The 27,523-nt window shown below is 44.6% G+C and overlaps 1 protein-coding gene across 4 annotated transcripts in view; it reads left to right on the plus strand.

The window, feature by feature from the left end:
* The window catches only part of RBBP8 (RB binding protein 8, endonuclease), a 278,475-nt gene that overhangs the window by 198,094 nt on the left and 52,858 nt on the right, over window positions 1-27,523 (plus strand). For all 4 annotated transcript variants that reach the window (XM_030213485.1, XM_030213463.1, XM_030213470.1 and 1 more), the window contains exon 15: window positions 15,500-15,608. In XM_030213485.1, coding sequence (XP_030069345.1) covers window positions 15,500-15,608 — 109 coding nt within the window. The remainder of the gene's footprint in view (window positions 1-15,499; window positions 15,609-27,523) is intronic.

The raw sequence follows: 27,523 nt of genomic DNA on the forward strand, positions 1-27,523 counted from the left end.
ACGTTAAGAAATTTCTTTCTTCTCCTCAAGTTGTCATATGCTTCTCTTGCCTCCCACAACATTAGCTCATGTAGCTTATTCCTCCATAACCATACAGATGGTGGTTCTTCCTGCATCCAATGTCTCAATATACATTTTTTGCCCACTGCAAATGCTTTACATAAAAATACCTCCAAATTTTTATCCGATATCCCATATGCATTAGTTTTGTTCAAAAGTACTCCTCTCCAAGAGGGGTGTAACCTTTGTCCCAATAGTTGTTCTAAGTACTCCTGTATCGCTCTCCAGAATGTTTTTATTTTATCACACCACCAAAATGCATGCAAAAATGTGTTCTTCTCTCTGTGGCATTTAAGGCATTGAGAATCAGAGCTCCATCCCGCCCTTACAGCCTGAGATTGTGTTATATAGCCTCGGTGAATAACCCTGAATTGACTCTCTTGTAATTCTGCCCCCCCCATCTGCCCAGGTATGCTTCCAATTAGTTTTGCAAAATTTATTCCCTTCAGCTCATATCCCAAGTCTTTGCTCCATTTGTCTTTGAGCTTCTCATATGTTCTGGGGGGTCCAAGTGGGACCAGGGCTTTATGTAGGCTCGATATTGATACCTGTCCATGTGCGTCCCCTTCCAGGAATTCCCGCACCTTCTGACCCAGTTTTGTGCCCAGGGCTGCCTGATCCAAACTATGCCAGTAATGATGCAATTGTCTATATGTATAATAATCCCTCTGGGCCAATACCTGTCTCTGCTGCAGATCCTGAAAACTATGCAGATTCCCCTCTTCATTCATTAAGTGTTCAAATAGAGTGATTCCCATTTCCGACCATCTAGCCATTACCCCTTTCTCCAATCCGGGGGGGAAGTCCCTATTTCCCTGTATTGGAAGTTGGTCACTAACATTAGGGTCTTGTCCCCAGTTATGCATAAGAGACTGCCAAACACGTCGCAATGGTTGCAACAGTATACTTCCATATCATCAAGCTGATCAATCCATAGACTGGTGGGTTGTGTCCATCTACCAGCAGGTGGAGATAGAGAGCAAACTTTTGCCTCCCTATATGTGGTCATGTGCTGCCGGAAACTCCTCAGTATGTTCTCTATCTCAGCAGGTGGTGGTCACACACAGCAGCAGCTCTGGCTAGGCCTCCAAGCCTAATCCTTAGGTTTTGTTGAGGCCTGGGGTTGAGGGCTCTTTTGAGCAAGTGCAAACCTGGTGGTGCCAGGTCCCTCCTTTTCTCCCCCCTCCCGCTGGCTCCGTTTAAAAAAAAAAAATTTTAAACGTCTTTAAAGGCGTTTATTTCGACGTTTATTTAAACGTTCATTGCAGCTACTCACTGGGACACCAGTTCGTTACAGCTCGGAGCGGCAAGCAGGTAATTTTACCTTTTTATAGCGGGCAGGGGGTTCCCCGATTCTTCTCCTCGTGGCATATGGCGTCGGAGGGCGAGGGCGCAAAGGGTCGCTCCCCGGATCGCTGGAGCGCTTCTAGAGGGGATGCGGGGGTATTAAAGCCTGATTCGCCCTTGTTTGGTGACAGTTTCGTGACCGATGAATGTCCCGGTCCTTCCTCCGGCGTGGCGGTTTTTCCCGCCATAAACGCCCATCCCCCGCTCCTCGCCTCCGCCATCTTGGCCGGCCACGCGGCTCGGACGGCTTCTTCGTGGGCCGCCCTTGAGGTTGGAGACATTAATGCCATGAACGCCCTTAATTTGGGCGACGGCACAAAAGCGGCTAAAGTTAAGCGCCGTTCTTCCCGCGCGGCTCCTTCGTGGAGTGTCGCGCCGGACGCCATTTTGGATGCGCAGCATGTCTCTCCCCCGCTCTTGCGAGCGCCGGTTGAGAGTGTGTCTAGGGCTGTTGCCCAGGCTGCGGAAGTGCACAGTCTGGGGGGTTTCTCCCCCGAGTTTGTTTTGCTGCTGCATCAGGCTTTCCTCAGGCAAAACGCTGCCCCTGCTCCCTCTTCTGGTAAAGAGGTTGAGGTTCCCAGAGGTAAACGCCCTCGGGTTGATTTCCAGGCCTTGGAGGACTTGTCTCCCCCGATGTAGATGAGGGCAGCGTGTCTGAGGTCTCCCAACGGTCCTTTGCGGATTCCTTGGAGGAGACGGATCCTCGCTCGGATGGAGCGGATGACCTCTGCAGCGCGGCTTTTTAGCCCAGAGGATTTGCCCAACCTGTTGTTACAGGCCATGGACACTTTGAAGATTTCCTCTCCGGAGGACGTCTCTCCCTCAGCCCCTGTTGGCTCTGCCATTATGCTGGGGACGAAGCGCCCGCCTAGAACCTTCCACGTGCATGATGCCATGCACACCTTAATTTCGGCTCAATGGGATGTCCCGGAAACGAGCCTTAAAGTGGCTAGGGCTATGTCCCGCCTCTATCCTTTGGCTGTGAGTGAACGTGAGGCCTATCTGTGGCCTACCGTGGATTCTTTAATCACTGCGGTGACTAAGAAAACGGCGTTGCCGGTGGAAGGTGGCACGGCCCTAAAGGACGCCCAAGACAGAAGATTGGAGGCGGCCTTAAGGTCGTCCTTTGAGGCAGCTGCTTTAAGTTTGCAGGCCTCAGTTTGCGGCTCCTATGTGGCCAGGGCGTGCCTGACTATGGTGCAGCGGGCTTCCCCCTCGGATCTTTCCTTGAGGGCTGATTGGCCGGCCCTGGAATCGGGCTTAGCCTATTTGGCAGACTTGCTGTATGATGTCTTGAGAGCCTCAGCTAAAGGCATGGCTCAGACAGTCTCTGCGCGGCGGTGGCTTTGGCTGAAACATTGGTCTGCTGACCACGCCTCTAAATCCCGCCTGGCTAGATTGCCTTTTAAAGGCAAGCTGCTCTTTGGGGTCGAGCTGGACAAAATCGTGACCGTTCTCGGCACGTCTAAGGGCAAGAAATTACCAGAGGTCAGGGCTCGAGCTAGTACTCGTCCCGGTACCTCCAGAGGACGGTTGCAAGAAGCCCGTCGGTACCGCCCGGGCAAGCGGGCTCCTCTGCCCCTTCTTCCTTCAAGAGGAATTTCTCCCCCAAGCAGCATTCTTTTCGCAGAGACCGCCGTCCCGGAGGTGCTCCCTCCGGTCCTCCCCCAGGGTCTCGTACCCGATGACGGGGCCTTGGTCCACGCCCAAGTGCAGATTGGAGGACGGCTGTCCTCGTTTCTGGGCGAGTGGACCACAATAACTTCAGACGCGTGGGTGCTGGAAGTCATCAGAGACGGCTACAAGCTAGAGTTCTGCCGACCCTTAAAAGCGGGTTCGTACTCTCTCCCTGCAAGTCTCCGGTCAAAGCTGTGGCAGTGCAGCAGACCTTGGACAATCTGATCCGCCTGGGCGCGGTCGTTCCGGTGCCAGAAAGTCAGCTTGGCAAGGGACGTTACTCCATTTCCTTTGTGGTACCAAAGAAAGGAGGTTCTGTCCGGCCTATCCTCGACCTCAAGGGGTCAATCGGGCCTTGAAAGTGCGGCACTTTCGCATGGAGACTCTCCGCTCTGTTATAGCGGCAGTGAAGGCAGGAGAGTTCCTGGCATCCTTGGGCATCAAGGAAGCGTACCTGCATATTCCCATCTGGCCTCATCTTCAACGCTTTCTGCGTTTTGCAGTCCTGGGACGACACTTCCAGTTCAGAGCCCTCCCATTCGGGTTGGCTACTGCTCCGCGGACCTTTTCCAAAGTAATGGTGGTCATCGCGGCCTTCCTACGAAAGGAAGGGGTACAAGTCCATCCTTATCTGGACGACTGGTTGATCCGAGCCCCCTCTTATGCAGAGTGCGGCAAGCTGTGAACCGGGTAGTTGCTCTTTTGAGCTCCCTGGGATGGATCATCAACTGGGAGAAGAGCCAGCTGCGCCCGACTCAGTCCCTGGAGTACCTGGGAGTTCGATTCGACACCCAAGTGGGCAGAGTGTTCCTGCCAGACAATCGAATTGTCAAACTTCAGGCTCAAGTGGACCAGTTCCTAGTAGCCTCTCCTCCTCGGGATTGGGACTATGTGCAGCTGTTGGGCTCTATGACGGCCATGATGGAAGTAGTGCCCTGGGCCAGGGCTCATATGAGACCACTTCAACAATCTTTGCTGCGGCGCTGGACTTTGATGTCGGAGGATTATGCTGTGCGCCTTCCCTTGGACCCAGCAGTGCGCAAGGCGCTGAGCTGGTGGATGCAGACAGACAAGTTGTCTGCGGGAATGCCTCTGGTGACCCCAGAGTGGATTGTCGTCACGACGGACGCCTCTTTATCGGGCTGGGGAGCCCACTACTTGGGAAGGACAGCGCAGGGGCTCTGGTCTCCTGCAGAGGCAAAGTGGTCTATCAACCTCCTGGAACTCAGAGCCATTCGGTTGGCGCTTTTGGAGTTCATCCCGGTACTGGTGTTGAAGCCTGTACGGGTCCTGTCAGACAATGCCACGGCTGTGGTCTATGTCAACCGCCAGGGAGGTACCAAGAGCGCCCCTCTAGCCAAGGAGGCTATGAATCTTTGCCAGTGGGCGGAAGCGAACCTGGAGCTTGCCGGAGTCATGAATGTCAAGGCGGTCTTTCTCAGTCGCCATACCTTGGAGCCCGGAGACTGGCAACTATCTGCTCAGGCGTTCTTGGACATCACGAAGCGCTGGGGCCAGCCGAGCCTAGTTCTGATGGCTTCATCGGCCAATTGCCAAGTGCCGCGCTTTTTCAGCAGAGGACGGGACCCTCGATCCCTGGGAGTAGATGCTCTTCTCCAACAGTGGCCGACACAAGAGCTCCTCTATGTGTTCCCGCCCTGGCCCATGTTGGGCAGGGTGCTAGACCGGGTGCAAAGCATCCCGGCAGGGTAATCCTGGTGGGTCCGGATTGGCCCAGACGTCCCTGGTATGCGGACTTGATCAGGCTCTCAGTCGACGATCCTCTGCGGCTGCCAGTGGAGCAGGGCCTGTTACATCAGGGTCCCGTGGTGATGGAGGATCCCTCCCCCTTTGGTCTTACGGCCTGGCTATTGAGCGGCAGCGTCTGAGGAAGAAGGGCTTCTCAGACAAGGTCATCACCACTATGCTAAGAGCGAGGAAGCGCTCTACTTCTACTGCTTACGCCAGGGTTTGGCGTATCTTTGCAGCGTGGTGTGAAGCAGGCTCACTTTCTCCCTTCACTGCTCCAATTTCTTCAGTGTTGGCGTTCCTGCAAGAAGGTCTGGAGAAAGGCCTGTCGCTCAGTTCCCTTCAAATCCAGGTAGCGGCTCTGGCTTGCTTCAGGGGCCGCCTGAAGGGTGCTTCCCTGGCTTCGCAGCCAGATGTGGTGCGCTTTCTCAAGGGAGTTAATCACCTGTGCCCTCCTCTGCACTCAGTGGTGCCTGCGTGGAATCTCAACCTGGTGCTAAGAGCATTGCAGAAGCCGCCTTTTGAACCCTTGTCAAGGGCATCTCTGAAAGACCTGACGTTGAAAGCAGTCTTTTTGGTGGCTATCACTTCAGCCAGAAGAGTTTCCGAGCTCCAGGCGCTCTCATGGCGAGAGCCTTTTTTGCAGTTCACTGAGGCAGGAGTGACTATTCGCACAGTGCCTTCCTTCCTGCCCAAGATTGTTTCTCGCTTCCATGTGAATCAGCAGCTCTGTCTCCCTTCCTTCCGTAGGGAGGTCTACCCAGAGGAGTACTCTGCTCTTAAATATCTGGATGTGAGACGAGGCATCATCAGATACTTGGAGGTGACCAATGATTTCCGGAAATCGGATCATCTGTTTGTCCTGTTTGCAGGTCCTCGTAAGGGTCTGCAGGCTGCTAAGCCTACAGTGGCAAGATGGGTCAAGGAAGCCATTGCAGCGGCTTATGTGGCCGCAAGGAAGGTGCCGCCTATCCAGCTGAAGGCTCACTCCACGAGAGCTCAGGCGGCCTCGATGGCAGAGGCCGGATCCGTCTCCTTGGAAGAGATATGCAAGGCGGCAACTTGGGCTTCGGCTCATACATTCTCCAAGCATTACCGTTTGACTGTGGCTGCACGGGCGGAGGCCCGGTTTGGAGCTTCAGTGTTGCGGTCAGGGATTTCAATGTCCCGCCCTGGGTGAGTACTGCTTCGGTACATCCCACCAGTCTATGGATTGATCAGCTTGATGATATGGAAGGTAAAATTATGTATAATCATACCTGATAATTTTCTTTCCATTAATCATAGCTGATCAATCCATAGCCCCTCCCAGATATCTGTACTGTTTTTATTCTGGTTGCATTTCAGGTCCAAGTTTAGTCTTCAGTTACTTCAGAAAGACTTCGTGTTCAAGTTTTTTCACTTGGATTCTTCAAGAGTTGAGACGAGTTTGTGTTACAGTGAGCTGCTGCATTCCTCTCCCCCCCGTTTTACGGGGCTGGATTGAGACATAAATTCTGCCGGCACTCCCTCCCGCTTCGTGCGGCTGTAGGGCAGCTTTGTACCCCTCCCGCTTCGGCGGTGTTAGGGTCAGTCAGCTCCTCCCGCGGTTGCGGTTGCAGGATAAGCCAGATCCCCCCGCATCGGCGGGTGTGGTGTCCCTCCCCCGCTCCGCGGGGATGAGCTGGACGGATTCCCCTCCCCCACTTGTGTGGGGATGAGCTGGGTTAATTCCCCTCCCCCGTTTCGGCGGTGGTGAGCTGGGCAGAGTGTCCCTTCGTGGGTGTAATTCTCTAAGTGCTGAGTCCTGCGGATGGAGCTTTGATATCGACATACTGAGGAGTTTCCGGCAGCACATGACCACATATAGGGAGGCAAAAGTTTGCTCTCTATCTCCACCTGCTGGTAGATGGACACAACCCACCAGTCTATGGATTGATCAGCTATGATTAATGGAAAGAAAATTATCAGGTATGATTATACATAATTTTACCTTCTTCTGCAGGTAGTTGGTAAACTCTTTGTTTTTGCCTGCAGAAGGAAATTCAAGTGCCACGGGTCAAAGAATGCACGTTCCCAGTTAGTTGGCGTGTGTTGATGTGTGTTAAATATCCAATCCCTGATGTGTCTTAAAAGACATGCCTGATTGTAACGTCTAATACAGGGGAAACCCAATCCACCCTGAGCCCACCCATCGTATAAGTATTCAAATCGTAGTTTAGACTTCTTTCCCCCCCACACAAATTGCCGACACATCCTATTTAATTTCCTTAAATCTTTACTCAATATATGTATTGGCAACACCTGCAAGATATAGAGCCATCTCGGGAATATGATCATTTTGAAGAGATTTATTCTGCCTATTAATGATAAAGGCAGGTAATTCCATCTCTCCAGAACCCTTTTGGTATCTTGTAGCAGCTTGTCAATATTTATCCTGTACAGAATGGTAGTATCCATAGTTAATCGCACCCCTAGATATCGAAAGGATTCCCCTGCCCTCCTCAATGGCAGCTGTCTGTGCCACTCTCCCATTTGATCCTCTTTCCTACTTAATACTTCTGATTTCTCCAGGTTTAGCTTAAAGCCAGAGAAATCCCCATACTCTGCCATACATTCTAATAGCGCCTTCAGTGATGTCTCTGGAGAAATTACATGAGCCAGCAAATCATCAGCGAAGGCAGCTATTTTAAAAATTTCTGTGCCAACCCTGACTCCTTGCACATCAGGGTTGCGTTGGATATCTCTAAGCAGTGGATCTAGCGTTAACACAAACAGTAAAGGTGACAGGGGGCATCCTTGCCTGGTCCCCCTATGGACAGAGAATGATGGGGATAATATTCCATTAACCCATACCTGGGCCTGTGGAAGATAATATAAGGCTTTGATTGCGTCCTGGAATAATCCTCTTATGCCATATGCATCTAGTATGCCAAATAAAAAATCCCAGACCACCCTATCGAACGCCTTTTCGGCATCGAAACTTACTAATATTGAGGGCGTGTCCTTTGTAAATACCTCCTCTAATGTTACCAATATCTTTCTTACATTTTTAGTAATAGTTCTGCCCTGTACAAACCCTACCTGTGATTCTTCTATAACATCTGGTAATATTCGGGACAAGCGATTTGCCAGGACTTTTGCAAACAATTTTGCTTCAAAATTTAGTAGCGAAATAGGTCTGTATGATTCAGGCTTTTGTACATCTTTTCCTGGTTTTGGAAGTACTATAATCTGTGCTGTTCGTAATGACGTGGGCATTCGTTGCTCTTGCACTATCATGTTAAACATTGCGGTAAGGGGTTCTACTATTTCCTCCTTCATCAATTTATATAATTCTCCCCTATATCCATCAGGGCCTGGGGCCTTCCCTAGTGGCGCTTGCTGTATTGCCCATGATACCTCCTCTGTTGACATGGGAGCATTTAGCATGGCCAGACTTTGTGTGTCCATCTGCGGGAGCTCCTGTCCCGCCAGGTAGATCTCACTATCCATCGGGGGCGGGTCAGGTGAAGCGTAAAGCCTCTGATAATATTTTTGCATGATACGATTTATACAATCATCTTTATTTTCTAACACCCCTTCTGAAGAATATAACGCGTTTATCTTATAATTTCCTTGTCTTGGGTTTGCCATCCTGGCCATCATCCTACCACTTTTATTTGCATATTTGTATAATTGATACCTATAATACATATAATTTTTTTGTGTTTTATCGTGTATTCTTTCATTCAGTGTTTGCTGCATTTCTAAAAGCTTAACTTTCAGCCGAATATCATGATGGCGTCCATACTCGCGTCTCAAGCGGGTGATTTCTTTTTCTAACCTTTGCAATTCCTTTTCCCATATCTTTTTCTGGTGGCTAGTATACGCAATAATCTCACCCCTTAATACTGCCTTTGCTGTGTCCCAGTATAATATGGGGGCCGCCCTATGCTCCTGATTAGTGTCTTGAAACTGTCTATATTTGGCTAGTATAAATTCCCGAAATGTTCTGTCTTTATATAACCTTGTAGGGAACTTCCATTGGTATGTGCTAGCCTTACTCTCTGTGGGTTCCCATAAGACCATTACCATTGCATGGTCTGATATTTTTATGGGTCCTATTTCCGCCTTGCGAATTTTTGTAAATAGTGATGGCGAGATAAAAATATAGTCGATCCTCGACATGGTGTCGTGCGCCCGGGACAGGTGGGTGTAATCTCGTTCCAACGGGTGTAAGGTTCTCCACACATCCACCAGGTCAAGGACCCCACTCAGTAGCCCAATTCCTCTAGATTCTGCTCCCGCTCTCCTCTTTTTATCCCCATGTGACCTGTCCAAGTTGGGATCTCCTACTTCATTGAAATCTCCCCCTAACAGCAGGGGAACTCCTTCTAGACCTGTTAGGTGATGTAGAAGTTTTTTATAATATGTTTTGTTATAAGTGTTTGGAGCATAAATATTGCACAAAACCATGGGTTGACGTTCTATTGTCAGGTGTGCCAACACATATCTTCCTTCTTTATCTGCTATGATCTTATGTGTAATGATATGGATCCCTTTCTTAATCAGTATTATTACCCCTGCTTTTTTCCCCAGTGCTGGTGAATCCTAATATGATCCTACCCACCATCGACATAATTTTTCATGTTCTTTGGCTGTTAAGTGTGTTTCCTGAAGCATTGCTACCGATACCTGTTGCTTATGGAGTGCTTGGAGGATCTTCTGCCGTTTAATCGGTGATGAGATACCTCCCACGTTCCATGTCACCACCTTAAGGACCATCACATATCCTCAAGCATTTTTTGAGCACCTGGCAATTATCTCTCTGTGTGCAGGAGGGGTCTCCCAGCCTATACCCCTCCCACTTCTGATATTGTAAGAATTCTCTAGATTCCCCTCCTTTTGAAGCTCTTTGTGTATTTCTTGTGTTGCCCTTCTCCCTTTCTGCCCTGAAATACCTAATCTTCCCTCTACCCTCCCTCCCCCCTTCCCCTCTCCCATCCTCCCGTCTTCCCCAAGTCTGAACAGCACCAAATGTGCTGTCTGCCTCCGTGCTACCGATCAGGGACCCCACCCCTACTTTTTGCTTATGTTACATATTACCTCCCTCCCCCTTAAATTCACAGCCCCCCTTATATAACATCAAATAACAGTATCAAGACCAACTTTAGTAATCACAGCAGTTATAGTTACAGATCTTCTGCCTCTCGCTGCCCCTTGTCGTTCAGCAATGTCACTCCCACTGATGAATCTCGGGTTTTTTACTCATGTGTCTCTTGATGCTTCCGAACTGTCTCTCTCCAGGCGGTCCACCAGTGTCTGAACGGCTTCTACCGTGTCACAGATTCTCACTGTCCCATTATGTTGAATCCTGAGTTTAGCCGGATATAGTAAGCTGAATTTTATCCGCATTTTGTGTAGTCGTCCGCAAATGGGCGAGAATTGCTTACGTTGAAAGGACACTTTAGTGGAATAGTCTTGAAAGCATAATATCTTTTGTCCTTCCACTTCCAACGTTCCTCCTTTCCGAAGAGCTGCTAGGATCTCCATCTTATGTTGATAATTAAGAAGTCTCAGTATGACCACGCGTGGGCGTGCATTTGCCTCCTTCCTCGGCCCCAGACGATGCGTCCGTTCTATCTTCAGTTGTCCCACTGTGCTCTGATTTGGCAATAGCTTAGTGAGCCTGGGTTCCAGAAAGTCTCTCAGATCTGCATCTGGTATTGACTCTGGTATGCCTATCAGTCTGAGATTATTTCTACGCGAACAGTTTTCCAAATCATCCACTTTCTCTTCTAAAGTTAATACCGTTTTTTGGAGGTGTTCAATAGATTTGGAGGCTTCCTGTGAGGCATCTTCTACGTCACTTATCCGCTGCTGGACCTCCTGGAGTTCATTAGTAAATGTAGTAAACCTTTGGTCCATGCCATCAAGCTTATCAATTATTTGTTGTAACTTGTGGCTCATGGTTTCCTCTACCGCCATCCTCACCTCTGCTACTATTTCTGAGGCCCAAACCGAGCTCACTGGCGGCGATGGAGGCGGATTTTTCTCCGACATTTTTGGTCCTCCCCTCTTAGTTTTGTCCTTCTCCAGCTCTTTTTTTGTACTTCTAGTCGCCATACAAACAGTTTTTGGGGATAACCACAGTTTGATCTGTCTGTGGAGTTTGTTGATATCACTTCTTTAACCGACTACTTTGGGGAGCCTCGTGGCTCACTGCTGTGATAGCCCAAATTTTAGCCCAGACCCAGACTTCCGATTTTGCTGGCTATTGCACTGGGTTGGAGAGCTATTTACGATTCTTTTTATTTAGTTCTTTAAATTCTCTGAACTTTGTACATTCTGCTTCGCAATCGCCATTCGGGGCTGCGTTTGTTGTTTCCTCCGTGTCTCGCGGCACGCCTCCCCTCTCCCCCTTCGTTTCGCCGTTAACTTCGCCGAGTTCTTTTACTCACTTTTATGCCTGGTAAGAAGATTTCTCAGCTTGCGGTTTTCAGCGCTCTTTTCTCGGCGCTATACTACCACGTGGGCGGACATCCGTCGTCGATCTGTTCCTCGCCCTTTCTTTCCTTTTCTTCCCCCGAATCGGGGTTTACGGGTCTCCATCGCGCCACTGCATCTTCCGGAGGGGAGGGGAAGCAAAACCGCCGACTCTGGGAGTTATTTTATCTCGTTTTGGTGGGGTCCCCGATCGCAGCTAGCTGGAGCTCTCTCTTGCGGCGGCCATCTTGGCCGGCAGCTCCACCGGAAGTCTGTCTGATTTTTATTTAAAGACACCTGATCTACTATCGTCTCTATATTATGGTGATATCTTTGAAAGATACCTTGTTCCGAACCATGTGCTTTTGAGCGACTGATAGCCTTCGCCCAGTTTCTAGTTTAAAAGCTGCTCGACCTCTTTTTTTTTTTTTTTTTTTTTTTTTTTTAATTCTGTTTCAGCAGCTTGGTTCCACCCTGGTTCAGGTGGAGCCCATCATTCCAGAATAGGCTCCCTCTTTCTCAGAATGTTGCCCAGTTCCTAACAAATCTGAAACCCTCTTCCCTGTACCATCGCCTCATCCATGCATTGAGACTCCAGAGCTCTGCCCGTCTCTTGGGTCCTGTGCGTAGAATGGGAAGCACTTCTGAAAAGCTACCCTAGAGGTTCTGGATTTGAGCTTTCTACCTAAGAGCCTAAATTTGGCTTCCATATCTTCCCTTCTACATTTTCCTATGTCATTGGTACCCACATGAACCAACAATAAAACACAGACAAGTCTAATAAATGTGTCTGTTAGTTTGCACCTTCTCAGTCGTCTTTCTGAATTGTTTTTGGTTTTTAAACTGATGACATTCCACAGTCTTCTTGTTACCTCTAAAATTGTAGGAAGACATTCTTTCGTTCTGGAATGATGAGTTTCTGGTTTGTCAGAATGATACAGAGATTTGCACATGTCAGTAGTTCGTAATATTAGTGATCTCTAAAGAACAACGATCAACTAAAAGGAAAAACAAATATAAATGGAAATAATCAACAGAAAGAGAAGAAAGGACACAACAAAACTAGACATCAGGAAAACAGGCAACTAATAAAAATCAACACATCAATGCCCCGAACCGAACCTTACCACTTAATCCAAATGGGATACGTAAATGCAAGATCAGTAGTAACCAAAACAGAGACCATAACAGACTGGATCACTGAAGATAACCTTGATTTCCTATTCATCACCGAAACCTGGGTCCACAACCCTCAAGACCCTATAATCTTAGAATTATGCCCACCAGGATACAAAATTACACACTGGACAAGAAACGGAAAAAGAGGAGGAGGAATTGCCATAATATACAAATCCGAGTTCAACATCACAAACATAGCTGAATCCATACTGCCACAACTTGAAATCGCTTCCATAAGAATCAGTCACCCAAAATTGTGGGAACACCTTAACGCAGTTATACTCTACAGACCACCAGGCAACTGGCGAGAATGCCAAACACACTTCGTGGACTTCATCTCGAACATCTGTATCTCTTCCTCCAACCTCATCATACTAGGAGATATTAACCTACACCTGGAAGAACTCACTACAAGTACCCAAGACTGTAAAGAGTTCCTACAACTATGGGATCTACAAGGATCAAATACGCAACCAACACACAAAAAAGGACACACATTAGACATCAATTTGACCACAACACAAACTTTACACTAACAAACACTAAATGGTCACCTATACTTTGGTCAGACCATCACAAAGCACATATCACCCTCCAATGTAGAATGAAAGACGTACCCGATAAACAAATACGAAAATCTTACACCACGAGAGGAAAAATAGACCCAGTTAAATTCTGGCAACAGATCTACATCGACGGATGGACAATAAAGACAGACACAATCCAATTCCTATCAAAATGGGACAATAGATGTAAATTAATACTAGACAGCATTGCCCCAATCCAAACCAGAACCTCACACAGAAAGAACTCAATACCATGGTTCAACGAAGAACTGAAAAAACTCAAAACACAAGTCAGGAAACTAGAACGCGTGTGGAACAAAAAGAAAGATGATCCCACTCTTAACGCCTGGAAGCAACTCCAAAGGAAATATAAATACTCCGTAAGACAAACCAAAAGACAGTACTACAAAGCTGAAATCGGACCAAATTATAAAGACACACACAAACTCTTCCAAATCGTGAATAAATTATTAGATACCACTCCAGTCACCAACAATAGCAAAGACATACCAGGAGCTGACGACTTGGCGAAGTACTTCAAGGAGAAAATTATACAACTACGACTCAAAATACCTGTTAGCCCCATCAAATACACCACACTCCTAGACTGCCTAGACCCAGACCCTGGAGCTTACCCAACAGACAGGATCTGGACTGAATTCACAATACTACCGGAAGACCTTATCTCACAAACGCTTAAAAGATTCGCTAAATCTCACTGCAAATTAGATATATGCCCAAACAACCTCATGAAGTCGGCCCCACAACAATTTATATCAGACCTAACTAACCACGTGAACTTTATGCTACAAAATGGTCTCTTCCCAAGGGAGAAAGGTAATATTCTACTCACCCCCATACCCAAGGATGCAAAGAAAAATGCCAATGAACTAACGAACTACAGACCAGTAGCATCCATACCCTTAATTACCAAAATAACAGAGGGTATGGTGACCAAACAACTCACAGAGTATCTAAACAAGTTCTAAATTTTACACGACTCCCAGTCAGGATTTCGCTCTAATCACAGTACTGAAACCGTACTAGTTACGCTCATGACCAAATTCAAACAATTGATAGCAAACGGAAACAACATACTACTGTTACAATTCGACATGTCGAGCACATTTGACATGGTTGATCATGGAGTTCTACTACACATCCTCGAATACTTCGGAATTGGAGGCAATGTTCTCAATTGGTTTAAGGGGTTCCCAACTACACGCTCATATCAAGTGACATCAAATTCGACTACATCAGCTACATGGGCACTGAATGCGGAGTTCCACAGGGATCCCCCCTCTCACCGACCATATTCAACCTAATGATGACACCCTTGGCCAAACTATTATCGAACCAAAACTTAAACCCATATATATACGCTGATGATGTAACGATCTTCATCCCATTCAAACAAGACTTAAGGGAAATCTCCAACGAAATCAAACAAAGTCTACACATCATGAATTCCTGGGCAGATGCATTTCAGCTGAAACTTAATGCAGAAAAAACCCAATGCCTAGTACTCACCTCACAATACAATAAGAACAAATTTACCACCATCAACACACCTAAACTAAATCTACCAGTTTCGGACACCCTAAAAATTCTTGGCGTTACCATTGATCGACACCTAACACTTGAGAACCATGCGAAAAACATAACTAAAAAGATGTTCCATTCAATGTGGAAACTAAAAAGAATTAAACCATTTTTTCCAAGGACTGTCTTCCTCAGTTTGGTACAATCATTAGTACTCAGTATTCTGGACTATTGTAACTCACTCTATGCTGGCTGCAAAGAGCAAATACTTAAAAAAACTCCAAACAGCCCAGAACATGGCAGCCAGACTTATATTCGGCAAACCAAAATACGAAAGCGCGAAACCCCTACGAGAAAAACTACACTGGCTCCCACTTAAAGAATGCATCATGTTCAAACTTTGCACCCTAGTCCACAAAATCATCCATGGTGACGCCCCAGCCTACATGTCAGACCTAATAGAACTACCACCCAGGAACGCAAAAAAATCTTCTCGCACACCCCTCAATTTGCATCCTCCCAAGTGTAAAGGTCTGAAATAAAAATCAATGCACGCATCTACCTTTTCTTATATGAGCACGCAATTCTGGAACGCATTGCCACGTGACCTGAAAACGGTTTATGAATTGACCAAATTCCGTAAATTATTGAAAACTTATCTCTTCGACAAGATATATTATAACGGTCAACACATGTAACTGTACTATCCTTAATATATCCAGAAATGTCATTTAATGCCTTTTGCTTTAATACTTTCATGTATCTTACCACCATGTAACCCATAACCCTCTGTAAAACCAATTGTATATTTTCTTCTATTTCCAGTATCCATGACGAATTGTAAGCCACATTGAGCCTGCAAAGAGGTGGGATAATGTGGGATACAAATGCAATAAATAAATAAATTTTATTCAATCATTTTGTTTCTTTAGAATGGGACTACAGCAAAACCAGGAGATGACACTATGGATTATACCTGCGTCAATGAGAGCATGTTGTTGAAGGTAAAAATGCAAGAGCAGAAGGAAGAGAACAGTCCTAGTAAGTTTCTTTTTCCTTCCCTCCCCATCCCATCAATTGGTGAACGCATGTGCCGTTTATAAACATTCAGATTATCGTGTAGAGGAATGGATGACCTGATCATCACCTTGTGGTTACAGTGCTGAGAAGTTTGCCAACATCACGTAGAATGAGAATTACAAGTTCTTATGATACCCTTGTAGAAAGGATATAAAATAATTCCATTTTTCTTGAGAGACAATAATGTCCAGAATTGTAACCATAAAATGTCTTATGCATTTGATAGAGAAAGCAAAAACCTGCAATTTTGTGCTTCTCAATCACAGGCTCATAGCTATGGAATCTGCTTTCATTCGATGTCTGGAAAATATTAAATTTCCATTCGAAAATAAAAACCTTTCTTTTTTGTGAATTGGACTGAACTTAAATTTTTCAGATGATCATAAAGGGAGGATTAAAATATAGTCTGTTCTCGCTATTCACTGGCCTTAGTTTCCTAGAAAATCTAATGAATACAGAACTATTGGTCCTATGATAAAAAGGGGGTTAGGTTCCTGGGCAACCCTGATAGGTAGCAAAAGTGTACAGTGAACACCATGAACTCATCATTTCGTGTAGCCTTCTTGTAAAGAACAGCCTAATTATTATATTGTGCATTTTCTAAATGTATTTTATACAGTGTTTTTTTGTTTGTTTTTTTGTAAAAGTACAGTATATACAGGCTTTGGTGTAACAATACTCTTGCACAGCTCTATGAATATCTTCTTCCTCATGGGAACACACTTTCATTTGCGGTTTGCCCTACAATGTACATGGCTGTGAATAAGTGAAAATGCCTGTGAATAGCGAAAATGGGTTGCGCTTTATTTTCTGTGAATACCGAATGTGAGATAGCAAGAACGCACTGTAGATGTATGTTTTGTAAGTGGGTTTAGTTTGCTGTACATATAACATATCAATGTCGGAATCTACTAAGAATAGATTAGCAGAATATAAATTTTAGCATTCAGAATCAGCATGTGAAATAGTGTGTGATTCCCTAGTTTCCTAAACACTATTTGGCTAAATAAAATATGATATTTAAATAATTGATTAACAAGTGAATCAACCTGCAGAGTAAATCTATATGACTGTGTTTGGATATTCTGTCCTCTGGTAAAGGTCCTGAAGGTTTAGAGTTCGGCCTTCACCACCGGATCTCCAGCCCTCCCTGAACCTGGGGGGGGGGGGGGGGGGGGGGATCGTCTGGGGGACCGGAGGTCCGCTGGACCTCCAGCCCCCCATTGCTCGGGGCAGGGGTAGTCAGGGCCTGGTGGTCCCATGGACCTCCAGCCCTGTGTTTGACAGGTATGGGCTTTTGACAGCCCAGACCTGTCAAACAAGTGCGGGAGGATTGTGCTGAGCGTATGCTTAAGCACAATTCGCCCGCACTTCTACCCCATGATCAGAGATAATTGCGCTACTTAAATTTGCATGCATTATCTCTGATCATCGGTGTGGTAAAGCCCCGCGCTGTTCCAGCGCTATTTTAGAGCGCTGTTTGGAACAGCACGGGGCTTTTGATCATCTGCCTGTAAGTAAGTAGTCTTTAATGAAACTCCTCTCCCCAGGAAACTGATACTTGAAAGAGTCTCAGATGCTCAACAAGCACTGTCTGCATAATTAACACTCCATTGTTAATTGCAGCCAAATACAAACTGTATTTTGTGCTACTCTGAAATTCTACATGTCTGAATACAGTTAATTCCTAACCACGAAAAGCAATATTTGACTTAAATAAGACTGTTTAAGTGAATTTAGAAAAACAACTAAACAATAAACTGAAGCAACATTTTGAACTGAATAAAGAAATCAATGGATAATTATCAAGGCTCAAGTTTTGTAGAGATTTAAAACAGTAATGTGTTAGCATTATCTTAGCTGCATTCCAAGGTGTGCTTAAGGTCAAAGACACCCCATTGATTTAGAAATACTTGAAAGGGTCAGATCACCACCTCCTCCCCTCCCCATGGCTGCAGTAATTCCAAGCCTGCAACCAAAGAGAACTATCTGATTAGTAACCATGAGAGCTACTGTGTGGCCCGTCGCCCCACTCCCCCTTCATAGCTACACGACTGACTATAGAAGAATGGCAGCTGGAAAGAGGAACTCTGCCAAATAACTTAGTGCCTAACCCTATCCCTGTAATCTTTAATCCGTCTAGAAAACTCTGTACTAAGAAACACCCTAATTGTAATATCAGATATCTGCTAGACAATGCCAGTACATACCATCAGAACATTACTGTGGCTACAGACCAGAACCAAACGTCTACCATTCGACGGCCTAAAAACATTTGCTACCTTTTTCAAGTATTCAGTCAATTCTCCCCTTTGGAACTTGATTCAACTCACTCCTGTCCCCTCCATCTATATCAATGCCAGATCTGTAAGGAACAAGGCTCTCATACTGAATGACCTGCTAGAATCTTCAGATCTGGGTTTTCTGTTTATCTCAGAGACATGGCTCACAGAAGTTGATAGTCCGATGCTACCCCACATCTATCCACCCAGTTATGGTATTATTCACTCTCCAAGACGGGGTAAAAAAGGAGGCGGATTTGCTCTCAGCTTTAAGAGCTTTTTCCACGTATCTTTAGTTAGTTCTGAGGTTTTCCATGAACTGGAATACATGCTATGCAAATTCGGCAATGATTCAAAAGGGGAGGCAAATCAACTCACCCTACTCCTCATTTACTGTCCTCTGGGAGCTTGGTCCAAGGCAGAACACATACTTGTAGAGATTACTTCCTCTGCCATGTCACAATTTTCAAGAATTATCTTCCTGGGAGACTTAAACCTACACTTGGAAAATTATGCAGACGCCAATGTCCACAACTTCAAATCATTCCTGAAGGACTGCAAACTAACTACATTCTCCAAGGGTGCAACTCATGAAAAAGGCCATATGTTAGACTTTATGACTTCTTATCCTAATAGCTTGATTAGTTCATTCAAATGGAAGCCAGTACCATGGTCTGACCCAGTCATTCCCAACCTAGTCCTTGGGTCACACCTAGTCCTGTAGGGTTTTCAGGATATCCACAGTGAATATATATTAGATAGATTTGAATCCACTGCCTCAGTTGCATGCAGATCTAACCCATGAATATTCATTATGGATATCCTGAAAACCTGATGGGATTAGGTATGCCCCGAGGACTGGGTTGAGAATGACTGGTCTGAAGACTTTCAACTGGATTTCACCATTGATAATCTGTATGTCAAGTTTAACCAGGCACAAGTCCTCCAAGCTCATCTCCACCAGAGGCAAAATCAAGAAGGTCACTTTCTGGTCAGAGCTAACAGACTCCCTCACTACTGCATCCCCTACACATTGTTCAATCAGATCCAGCTGGGATACCAAGGTGAAAGCCATACTAGACAAAATTGCTCCATTTTCCTTTAAAAAAGGTCAAGACATCCAGAAAGTCGCCGTGGTTTACAGAGGAACTATCCATCCTAAAAAGGGAATGTCAACACCTTGAAGAGCAATGGAGAAAGAACAAAGATACTACTAATAAATCTAAATGGAAGTCAGCCTTCCAACACTACAAAAAGAAGGTAGCTGACTCAAAACGCCAGTACTATAGCAGCCTAATAGGTCAAGATGATCTTGACAACAAAAAACTTTTCTCCTTAGCTAAAAAAACTAACATCCACTAGTGATGATGAACATTCACAGAAAACATGTCCCACTTCCAAAGACCTAGCTGATCATTTCGCCAGTAAGATTCTCCAAATTAGGTCTGAAATATCTAAAACTACTCCAAAAGAGGGATATAGTCCAACCTGTAGTTCAGCCTTAATTGCTAGAGATCCTTCAAACCAAGGACTCAAAACTTACCAAAACTGGGAATATTTTCAACCACTAACAGTTGAAGATATAAAATCACTGCTGTTGAAATGCTACTGAGTTAATTGCTCCCTGGATCAATGCCCAAAATATCTACTCAAATCCATTCCTATGGAAGCAGTAAACTGGATACTCGATGGTCTCCATGAACTGTTAAATACTGGCTCTCTTCCTACTGATATGGGCAAAATTGTTCTTACTTCACTGCTGAAAGGTTTGGGGTAGACGCAACTTTGCCTGCAAACTACCATCCAGTAGCAAGTATACCCTTTTTTACTGAAGTACTAGAATCCTACGTTAGTACACAACTGTGTTTATATCTGGAAAAAATTTCTATTTTACATTGGTCACAATTTGGCTTCAGATCGTCACATAGTACAGAAACATGGCAGCTAGTTCTAACTATATATGTCAAACAACACGTATGCAAAGGTGGTAATTCTTCTTCAGTTCGATATATCAGCAGCGTTCGATGTGGTAGATCATACATTGCTACTTGAACGCCTGGATCAGATAGGAATAACAGGGACTATACTCAAATGGTTTTGTGAATTCCTTTCAAATCTATTCTGTCAAGTAAAACCACCAACTTTCCAACTACTGGTCTCTTAACTGCGGGGTCCTGCAGGGATCTCCCCTCTCACCTACCCTGTTCAATCTCTTTGTCATCCCTTGCCTCAGTGCACCTGGATCTTAATGAACTACTATATCATATGCAGATAACATCCTGTTTCTCTTACCAGTGACAGCATCAAACAAAGACTCAACTCAGTCGGTAGAGAATGGCATGACTGCTGTCAGCACCTGGGCCCTGACCAACAAGCTGAAATTAAATGCGCAAAAAACCAAGGTCCTGTGGGTCCTAAATCAGGGAGTTGAGGTCCCACCATCAATATCTTTGTCCAATGGTCAAAGCTTTACAGTTGAGTCTGAAACCAGAGTACTAGGGGTCTTGCTCGATTCTTCACTCTCCTCCTTATCCCATATTAACCAACTATGGGAAAAAAAAAAACACTATTCAAAATGAGACAGCTACGTCTATCCAGATCATTCTTCAATCAAAAAGCCTTGGCATTACTAGTCCAAATGTTAGTCCTAGCTCAATTGCATTACTGTATCAGTCTATTTTTTGGCATTAAGTTTCAATATCAGAAAAAACTGCAAATCATACAGAATACAGCTGCTAGACTAATATACAGATTAAATAGATATACCAGTGTTTCAGCTTATCTCAACAAACTACACTGGCTCCCCATAGCAGAAAGACTCTGGTTATAAGCTACTTGTTTAGTTTTTCAAATCGTACATGGTTTCACCTCTGAACTTCTGACTAAGACTGCTTTGCTACATCTGGTCCAGTCTAACAGACTGAAAGGACAACTGATGCTAGCGTCACCGTTTCAAAAGACAACTCTATATCAGAAGATTTACAGCTCTCTATTCCCCATACTTGGAGTTAAAATATAGAACACTCTACCTATTGCCATCAGAATAGAAAATTAGGTTTTTAGCTTCTTCAAGTAGCTTTCTCTTCCCAAACACTTCTTCATAATAATCCATTATGACTTCTACCTCCTAATACCACCCACTATCCCTTCTTATAATATTTTTGATCTCATACATTACATCAATGATATCTAATTTTCTCATACCTCACACTAACACTATCTGCTTTTGTGTCACTTAGATTGTAAACTGCACTGAACCCTAGAAAGGGGATATTAGTGGTATACAAGAATTGATTTGAATTTGAATGTAATGATGTTTTTGGTATTAATTGTACTTTGTCACTACTGTATACCAGTGTTTTCCAAGTTGGTCCTAGATTACCTCTTGCCAGTCAGGTTTTTAGGATATCCACAATGAATATGCATGAAAGAAATTTGCATACAATGGAGGCAGTGCATTCAAATCAATCTCATGCATATTTATTGCTGATATCTTGAAAACCTGACTGGTAAGGAGGGGTACTCCAGGACCGACTTGGGTAGCACTGCTGTATTCCCACATGGACATGTGTCTGAATCATAGGAAATGTCTCAAATTTTCTGTATATGAGCATCACCTCTACTACCACTCATTCTCTTTTGGTCTGGCATTGTTAAAATGGGTTTTCATAAAATGTTTGCTATTCACAGCATTTCTGTATGGACTGGGGGCGGGGGTCATGTATTTCTTTACATGGGAAAGTGGCTGTTCAAGAGCACCTCCAAGGCAGGGGCTAACATTTCAATACAAACACCTGAATGATGGGATTACTAGAATTTATTACTCAGATCCAAACCTAAGCCCATCACCCTGCTGGAGTTCATTGGGGCTCTGCTACATATGACTCAGGTGAAACTTTCCTTCCCATAAAAGATTACAGATTTGGTATCCTTGATTGTAGTTCACAGTTGGCAGTCATGATGAGGATGTTGGATGTCATGGTGTCAAGAGTTTATAGTTCCTATAGAAAGTCTCCATGTGGGACTCGCATAACATCTTAGCACTACCCATACTATTGTAAATTTTAAAGGCCCTCTTTGCGCCCCAGGAATACCCTTCTCCAGGGACAAAGGGTCTGCGCTTCCACTATCTGTTGGGCCGCCTGCCTAAATTCCTTTGATATTCCACCCCAGTGATATTTCTGTTGTGGAGGCACCAGAAGGCGTAACTCTAGGATAATGGCCATGACCATAGCCTTCTGTCTATCAGGATCTAAGTGAATCCTTGGTCATCTATGTACCCACATGCATTCTATTACAATGCAACAGTAATTTATATACACACTGACTGTTAGTTGTGTGTGTGGCTTAGTTTGTTGTATCAATGACAGGTGAAGAATACTTGAAAATAAAGACAGAGATAGATTTCAGAAAGAAGGCTTTATTCTTACCAAGTTTTCAATTAAGTACAGACATCAAACAGATTCTGGGTTCAATCGCATAGAGCTCCGCCGTCTGAGAAGTGTTGGGGAAGACTCCAACTCTCTCTCAAAATCTTATCTCTTTTATAGCCCCAGGTCCCAATACAAGTCAATTGTGAGGTACCTTTTTTTCTAATATTTCTCAATTTCTGAGATCATACTTTCGTATCCGGCCAGATGTTCATCTATACCCATTTCTTTTCCGTTCTATCTATTTCTAGAGATTGCCACACTTCCGTAAATGTCAACATGTTTTTGGAACAAGTTGTTTTTCTCGTTTACTAAAATATCTTTATATTAAGATCTCAGTTTCACATCTTCCTTTTGTAATACCTTTCATAACATCTTATGATCTGTGTGCCATCTTATGGAAAATAAGTCCCATTTTAAGAACCTCATTTTATTCCTTTTACTCATTATTCTTTCATTATAGGTGCTATATTCAATTAGAAGGTTGTACCTGGTTGTGTTAAGACTCATTGTTCAGACCTGCTTTTTGCAGATTCTCAAATATGACATCATTAGCTTGTTATTTGGCCTAGTCAGTACTTTTTCAGTTGCTTTAGGCTGTGTAGCTTAGCCCACCACTATTCCAGTGGTAGATCTGAAGCCAGGCCACATATTAACATTCCCCTCTTCACCCTATCCCATAGGGTGACACCAGGGTTAATACACCATGGTACCATCCATTCCAGAAGGTATCCTATAGGGCCATCAAATTTTCTGAGTCTTACGGTTAACTGGTACAGTCAGATTTGTTTTTGGTTTGAGATTACCATCTTGGCACCACTTCAATTATTTCAATCCTTCTTATCTATATCTGTGGTTATACAAAAACTTATAATTACTATAATAATATTTTTGATTCAACCCTTTAATATGCAGGTTCTAACTTATTCTTACCTATGTGAGTATATATTGTTATCAATCATAAATTCTTTGGTTATATACTGATCATATCTTGAGTATACATTTGCATAGATTTGCATAGGTTATGTAGACATTTTGCTCATGTAACACATCATCTTATAAAGCTTTATATGGTTATATTGTATTCCTGTGTGCTATTACCTGATTATACAGTTGCAGACATCTCTCTAGTGTCTCTAGCATTTGCATAGCGATTGGTCCTTCTCAGAGGGAGATAGTCCAATGTGTTATCTCCTGTGGTGTTGGGAAGGAGATTTTCGTACAGGACATATTGTCCTGCTGTTGTCTTTTTCATTATTGCAGTTTCAATTAAGCGTTCTACTAAGCCTCTAGCACAAGGGATTATGCAACATCCTACTAATACAAAAATTGCTACCACTATAATTATAGTAGTGGCTGCTGAAATGATAAATGTTTTCCATTTACCAAAAGCTCTATCCATCCAACCAGTCCAGGATGTGTCAACGCCAGAGTTCTCTGCCAATTCTTGTGACAGTGAGGTTAAGCCTTCCAAAGCTCTGGTAATTGATCCATCCGGGGCAGTGTTGTTGGGGAGAAAGGTGCAACACTGTGTACCTATTTTCCGGCACACTCCACCATCCGCTGCTAAAATCTGGTCAAGCACTAATCTATTTTCCAACGTCATCCTGCTGGTGGCGTCTAATTGTGTTGCAATTCCTTGAACTGCATCTCTAGTGTAGTTAACAAATCTCTGCTGGTTGTAATATATATAGTTGATCCAGTCTAAATTTTTATTTATAGTAGCCCACCAAAAGAAAGCTGATTCGAATCCTGCAGCTATTTGGTTTCTGGCTTTGAACTCATCAGGAACCCCTCTTGGAACTCCAATTGCATCTATATAGACCCGATCATCAAAGGATCCAGGCATTGCATTTCTCTTCACTCGTGAGGAAGAGCTGCTATGAGGAGGGAGCAAAGATGCTATTATAATTGGAATTACCAATTTGACTAAGGCACATCTGCCTGTCCAACTCCTGTGGAGTGTATGGTAGATAGTGTGGGTTCCACAGTACCACCATATGTCTGCTCTAGCTTGTGAAAAGTCTGTGAGATTTAGATTTCGTAGAGTCCCTTTTTCTAGGGTTGTATTACAATTAGTCAAATTTCCTAGAAATCGTGTATTCTTCACCCCATATCGTTCCAGACATGTATGATATCTGGTAGCAAGATCTGGAATCCTGAATGCGGGTGGAACCCTCAGCCGAGGGGGTAAGTAGGGGTGGTGCTCGTCAAGATGTTGACAAGACTGATTGGTTTCATCTTTCATTTGTAATAACTCTAACATACACCAAAAACCATCTGGATCATTGTTCAGATCTAAAGGAAAGGGAACTACAGTTGGTTCTGCTCTTGCATGGGCACAAAAATAACAATTAGAGACATTCAAACTCTTTGTAGTATAATGCGCCCATTCAAGCCACAGGTTTGTCTCTCCAAATCCTGTTTCTAATGCCATTAAATCTTTGGAATTATTAATTGGCACGATCTGGTAAGGAATCTTTACGTCTGGGATCTTTGTTGGCATCAGAGGATTCTTTTCTGGTTGGGCTGGGGGTGGAACAATCTTAAATTTTCCAACGGGGTCTCTACCTGAGGCGTCAATTCCTAATGAATAAGTTCTGTATGTAACAGCCGTTACTCCTCTGAAAGTGATAGCCACTTGATTACATTTGGTCATTGAACAGAGGCCAGTCACTCGCAATTTCATAATGGAAATGCTCTTTTTGAGATCTGGAATTTCGCTACTTGAGTAGGGAATCCATGAACCTGTGTACCACCATACTTGTGCCCAACTTCCGCAATTGGAGAAGGGACACAGGTATACCTCAAAAGCTGACAAATATTGCTGTACAGGATGTTCCCCACACATTGTGTAAGCACACACATCAAGGGTGATTGTGGTCGTGTCTTTAGTTGTGGGTAATGTTATTTCGGGGGTGGTAATAAACTGTTGCAGAAAACTTTCTAGATCCTTTGTTCCTTGTACCATAGGCATGGTGAGCACACACAACAGAAGGGCTAGGCACTGCATGTTGGTAGTTTTCATGGTTAAATGTAAGATCTGGACTGTACCAAAGGCAATTGGCGGTTAATGAAAATGAGTAACAAAATTAATCCTAGGGTCTTAACCAGAACTGCAATTGCTATAATTAATATTCCTACGTATACCAATGCTTGATATATCATTAGGAAGAATTTGGGTAGGGTGGGTAAATTCTAATCGCTCCTCTTCCAGTAGGGTCGGGGATTTCGAAAAGGCTATATACTTCCAAAGGTCCAAATCCAACCTCTCTAATGAACAGGAAGGGTATCCAGTCAGTGCCCAGTACGGCGTATGTGATTAACCAAAAATCTACAACGTCACCAGTTTCTGGTCTTATTAGGAGGTCGTCGGTTTGTTCAACTTGTAAACCAAAGGTTCCTCCAAACAGTACCAGAGTGTGTGTGACCGTTCGACTAGGACCTAGTGTCCAACTCTCAAATAAGGGTTCACACAATGTTTGAAATCGTGTGAAGGGGTCCCAATTGGGATCGTCTTCTGGAGCTGGGTCCCAATGGGGATGTATCAATTCTCTTGGATCAAAAAGGTACTCTGGGGGTTCAGGGATTAACTGTTCACCTAAATTTAAAGGCGACGGTGGGGGAGAATCAGGTGGAGAAGGCTGGTTATCTGGTCTGTTCTGGGACATATATTGATAGCTACTTTGGGATGGTGAGCTATCTGGGAGGACGAGTAGCGGGGACTTTGGTACTTGAAGTGGCTAAGGTAGTATTCGTGGGAGGAGGAACGTCACTAGTAGGAACCAGAGGATAAGGAGGAGGGGTGGGTCGTAATTCAAGCAAGGTAATATTATCCCCAAAAGCAGTTGTAAGATTGGGGACAATATGGACCGAGCTACTGATATTATTGGGAACACTTGTAGAATGCAAAACAGGAGAATTAGTGAGGACAGGAGTAGTCGCAGAGTTTTCAATAGGCACTGTAGGATTGCCAGTTGAAAAGTCTGTTGTGGCAGATGTGTCTGACCAAGAGGTGGGATAACTGGTGGCAAGGGGACTGATCTTTTTGATCGTTTGGAGGGATCTGTGTCCAAACAGGCGTGTGAATGTGGTGTACTGTTGGGGCTCTGTGTAGGCTGCTGTAGTAGGTGGTGGAGCAGGAGCAGTTGCAAGTACAGAAGTAGTTGCAAGTACTGCTGGGGTAGTTGCAAGTACCGAAGTAGTTGCAAGTACCGTGGCGTTTCCAACGGGCAAAGTAACGTTGCCAGTGGGAAAGGCAGTGAGTGTGATCCAAAGATCAAAGAGGTTACTGTCAGCAGTATAGGTAAACAAGGTAGTGAGAAACAAAACCAAACCTATACAAAGTAGGATCATGCACAAGAGTCCAACAGCAAACAATCGAGCAGATGGGAAGCAGAAGAAGAGGGTGTACTGATGTAACACCGTTACTGCTGCTGAGACAACACTTGGACGGGTGCTGGTTCCGTCCGTGTCGTCAGGAATGGTGTCGCCTTCCAAATAAGTGCCGTCAAAGTCGTTGGACCAATGGGAATTGGTTTCAGATAACTGCTCAGAGTCACACTTATCAACAGGGTAAAGTCCAGTGTTCTGTGGGTCTGGTGGATCTGGTTCCGTGATATCGTCAAGGGCAGCAAGGTTCTCAGCAGTTGGTTCCCTGCGGAGAACTTTACCAGCGGGGGAGGGTGGTGGTATTAAAACTTTCACAGGAGTGGTTGGGAAAGGTGGTATTGGAATAGGAACTTTATGTAGAGAAATAGTCTGTAAGGGAATGAGCTCTTCTGGAGTGAACAGCGGCGGAACTTGCTGTGGCATTTATCTGGCTTGATTCGGGAAGTACAAATGTAGAATGTCGAGCAGCTCACTGATGTTGCTGTGCAAATTCTGTACTGTTGAAAACGCAACAGACTCTTGTTCTTCCAGATTCAACTCTCCTGCTAAGTTGCGGACTTGGGTGAGATCTTCTGCAAGGTTACGGATTCGGATGAGACGGATGCGAAGATCAACGTAGGGAAGTGGGAATGCTGGAACAGTGGGAGGTGGAGGTGAGGATGGCAACTCAAAAGCTGGTTCAAATACAGGTGGTTGTTCAGATGGTGACTCTGGAGATTCTGCGAAGGTTTGGATGACTATCTCAGCCAGATCAAGGAGGTGCGATTCAGGA

The sequence above is a fragment of the Microcaecilia unicolor genome, chromosome 1, assembly GCF_901765095.1.
Source record: "Microcaecilia unicolor chromosome 1, aMicUni1.1, whole genome shotgun sequence".
In the NCBI taxonomy this organism is placed as follows: Eukaryota; Metazoa; Chordata; class Amphibia; order Gymnophiona; family Siphonopidae; genus Microcaecilia; species Microcaecilia unicolor.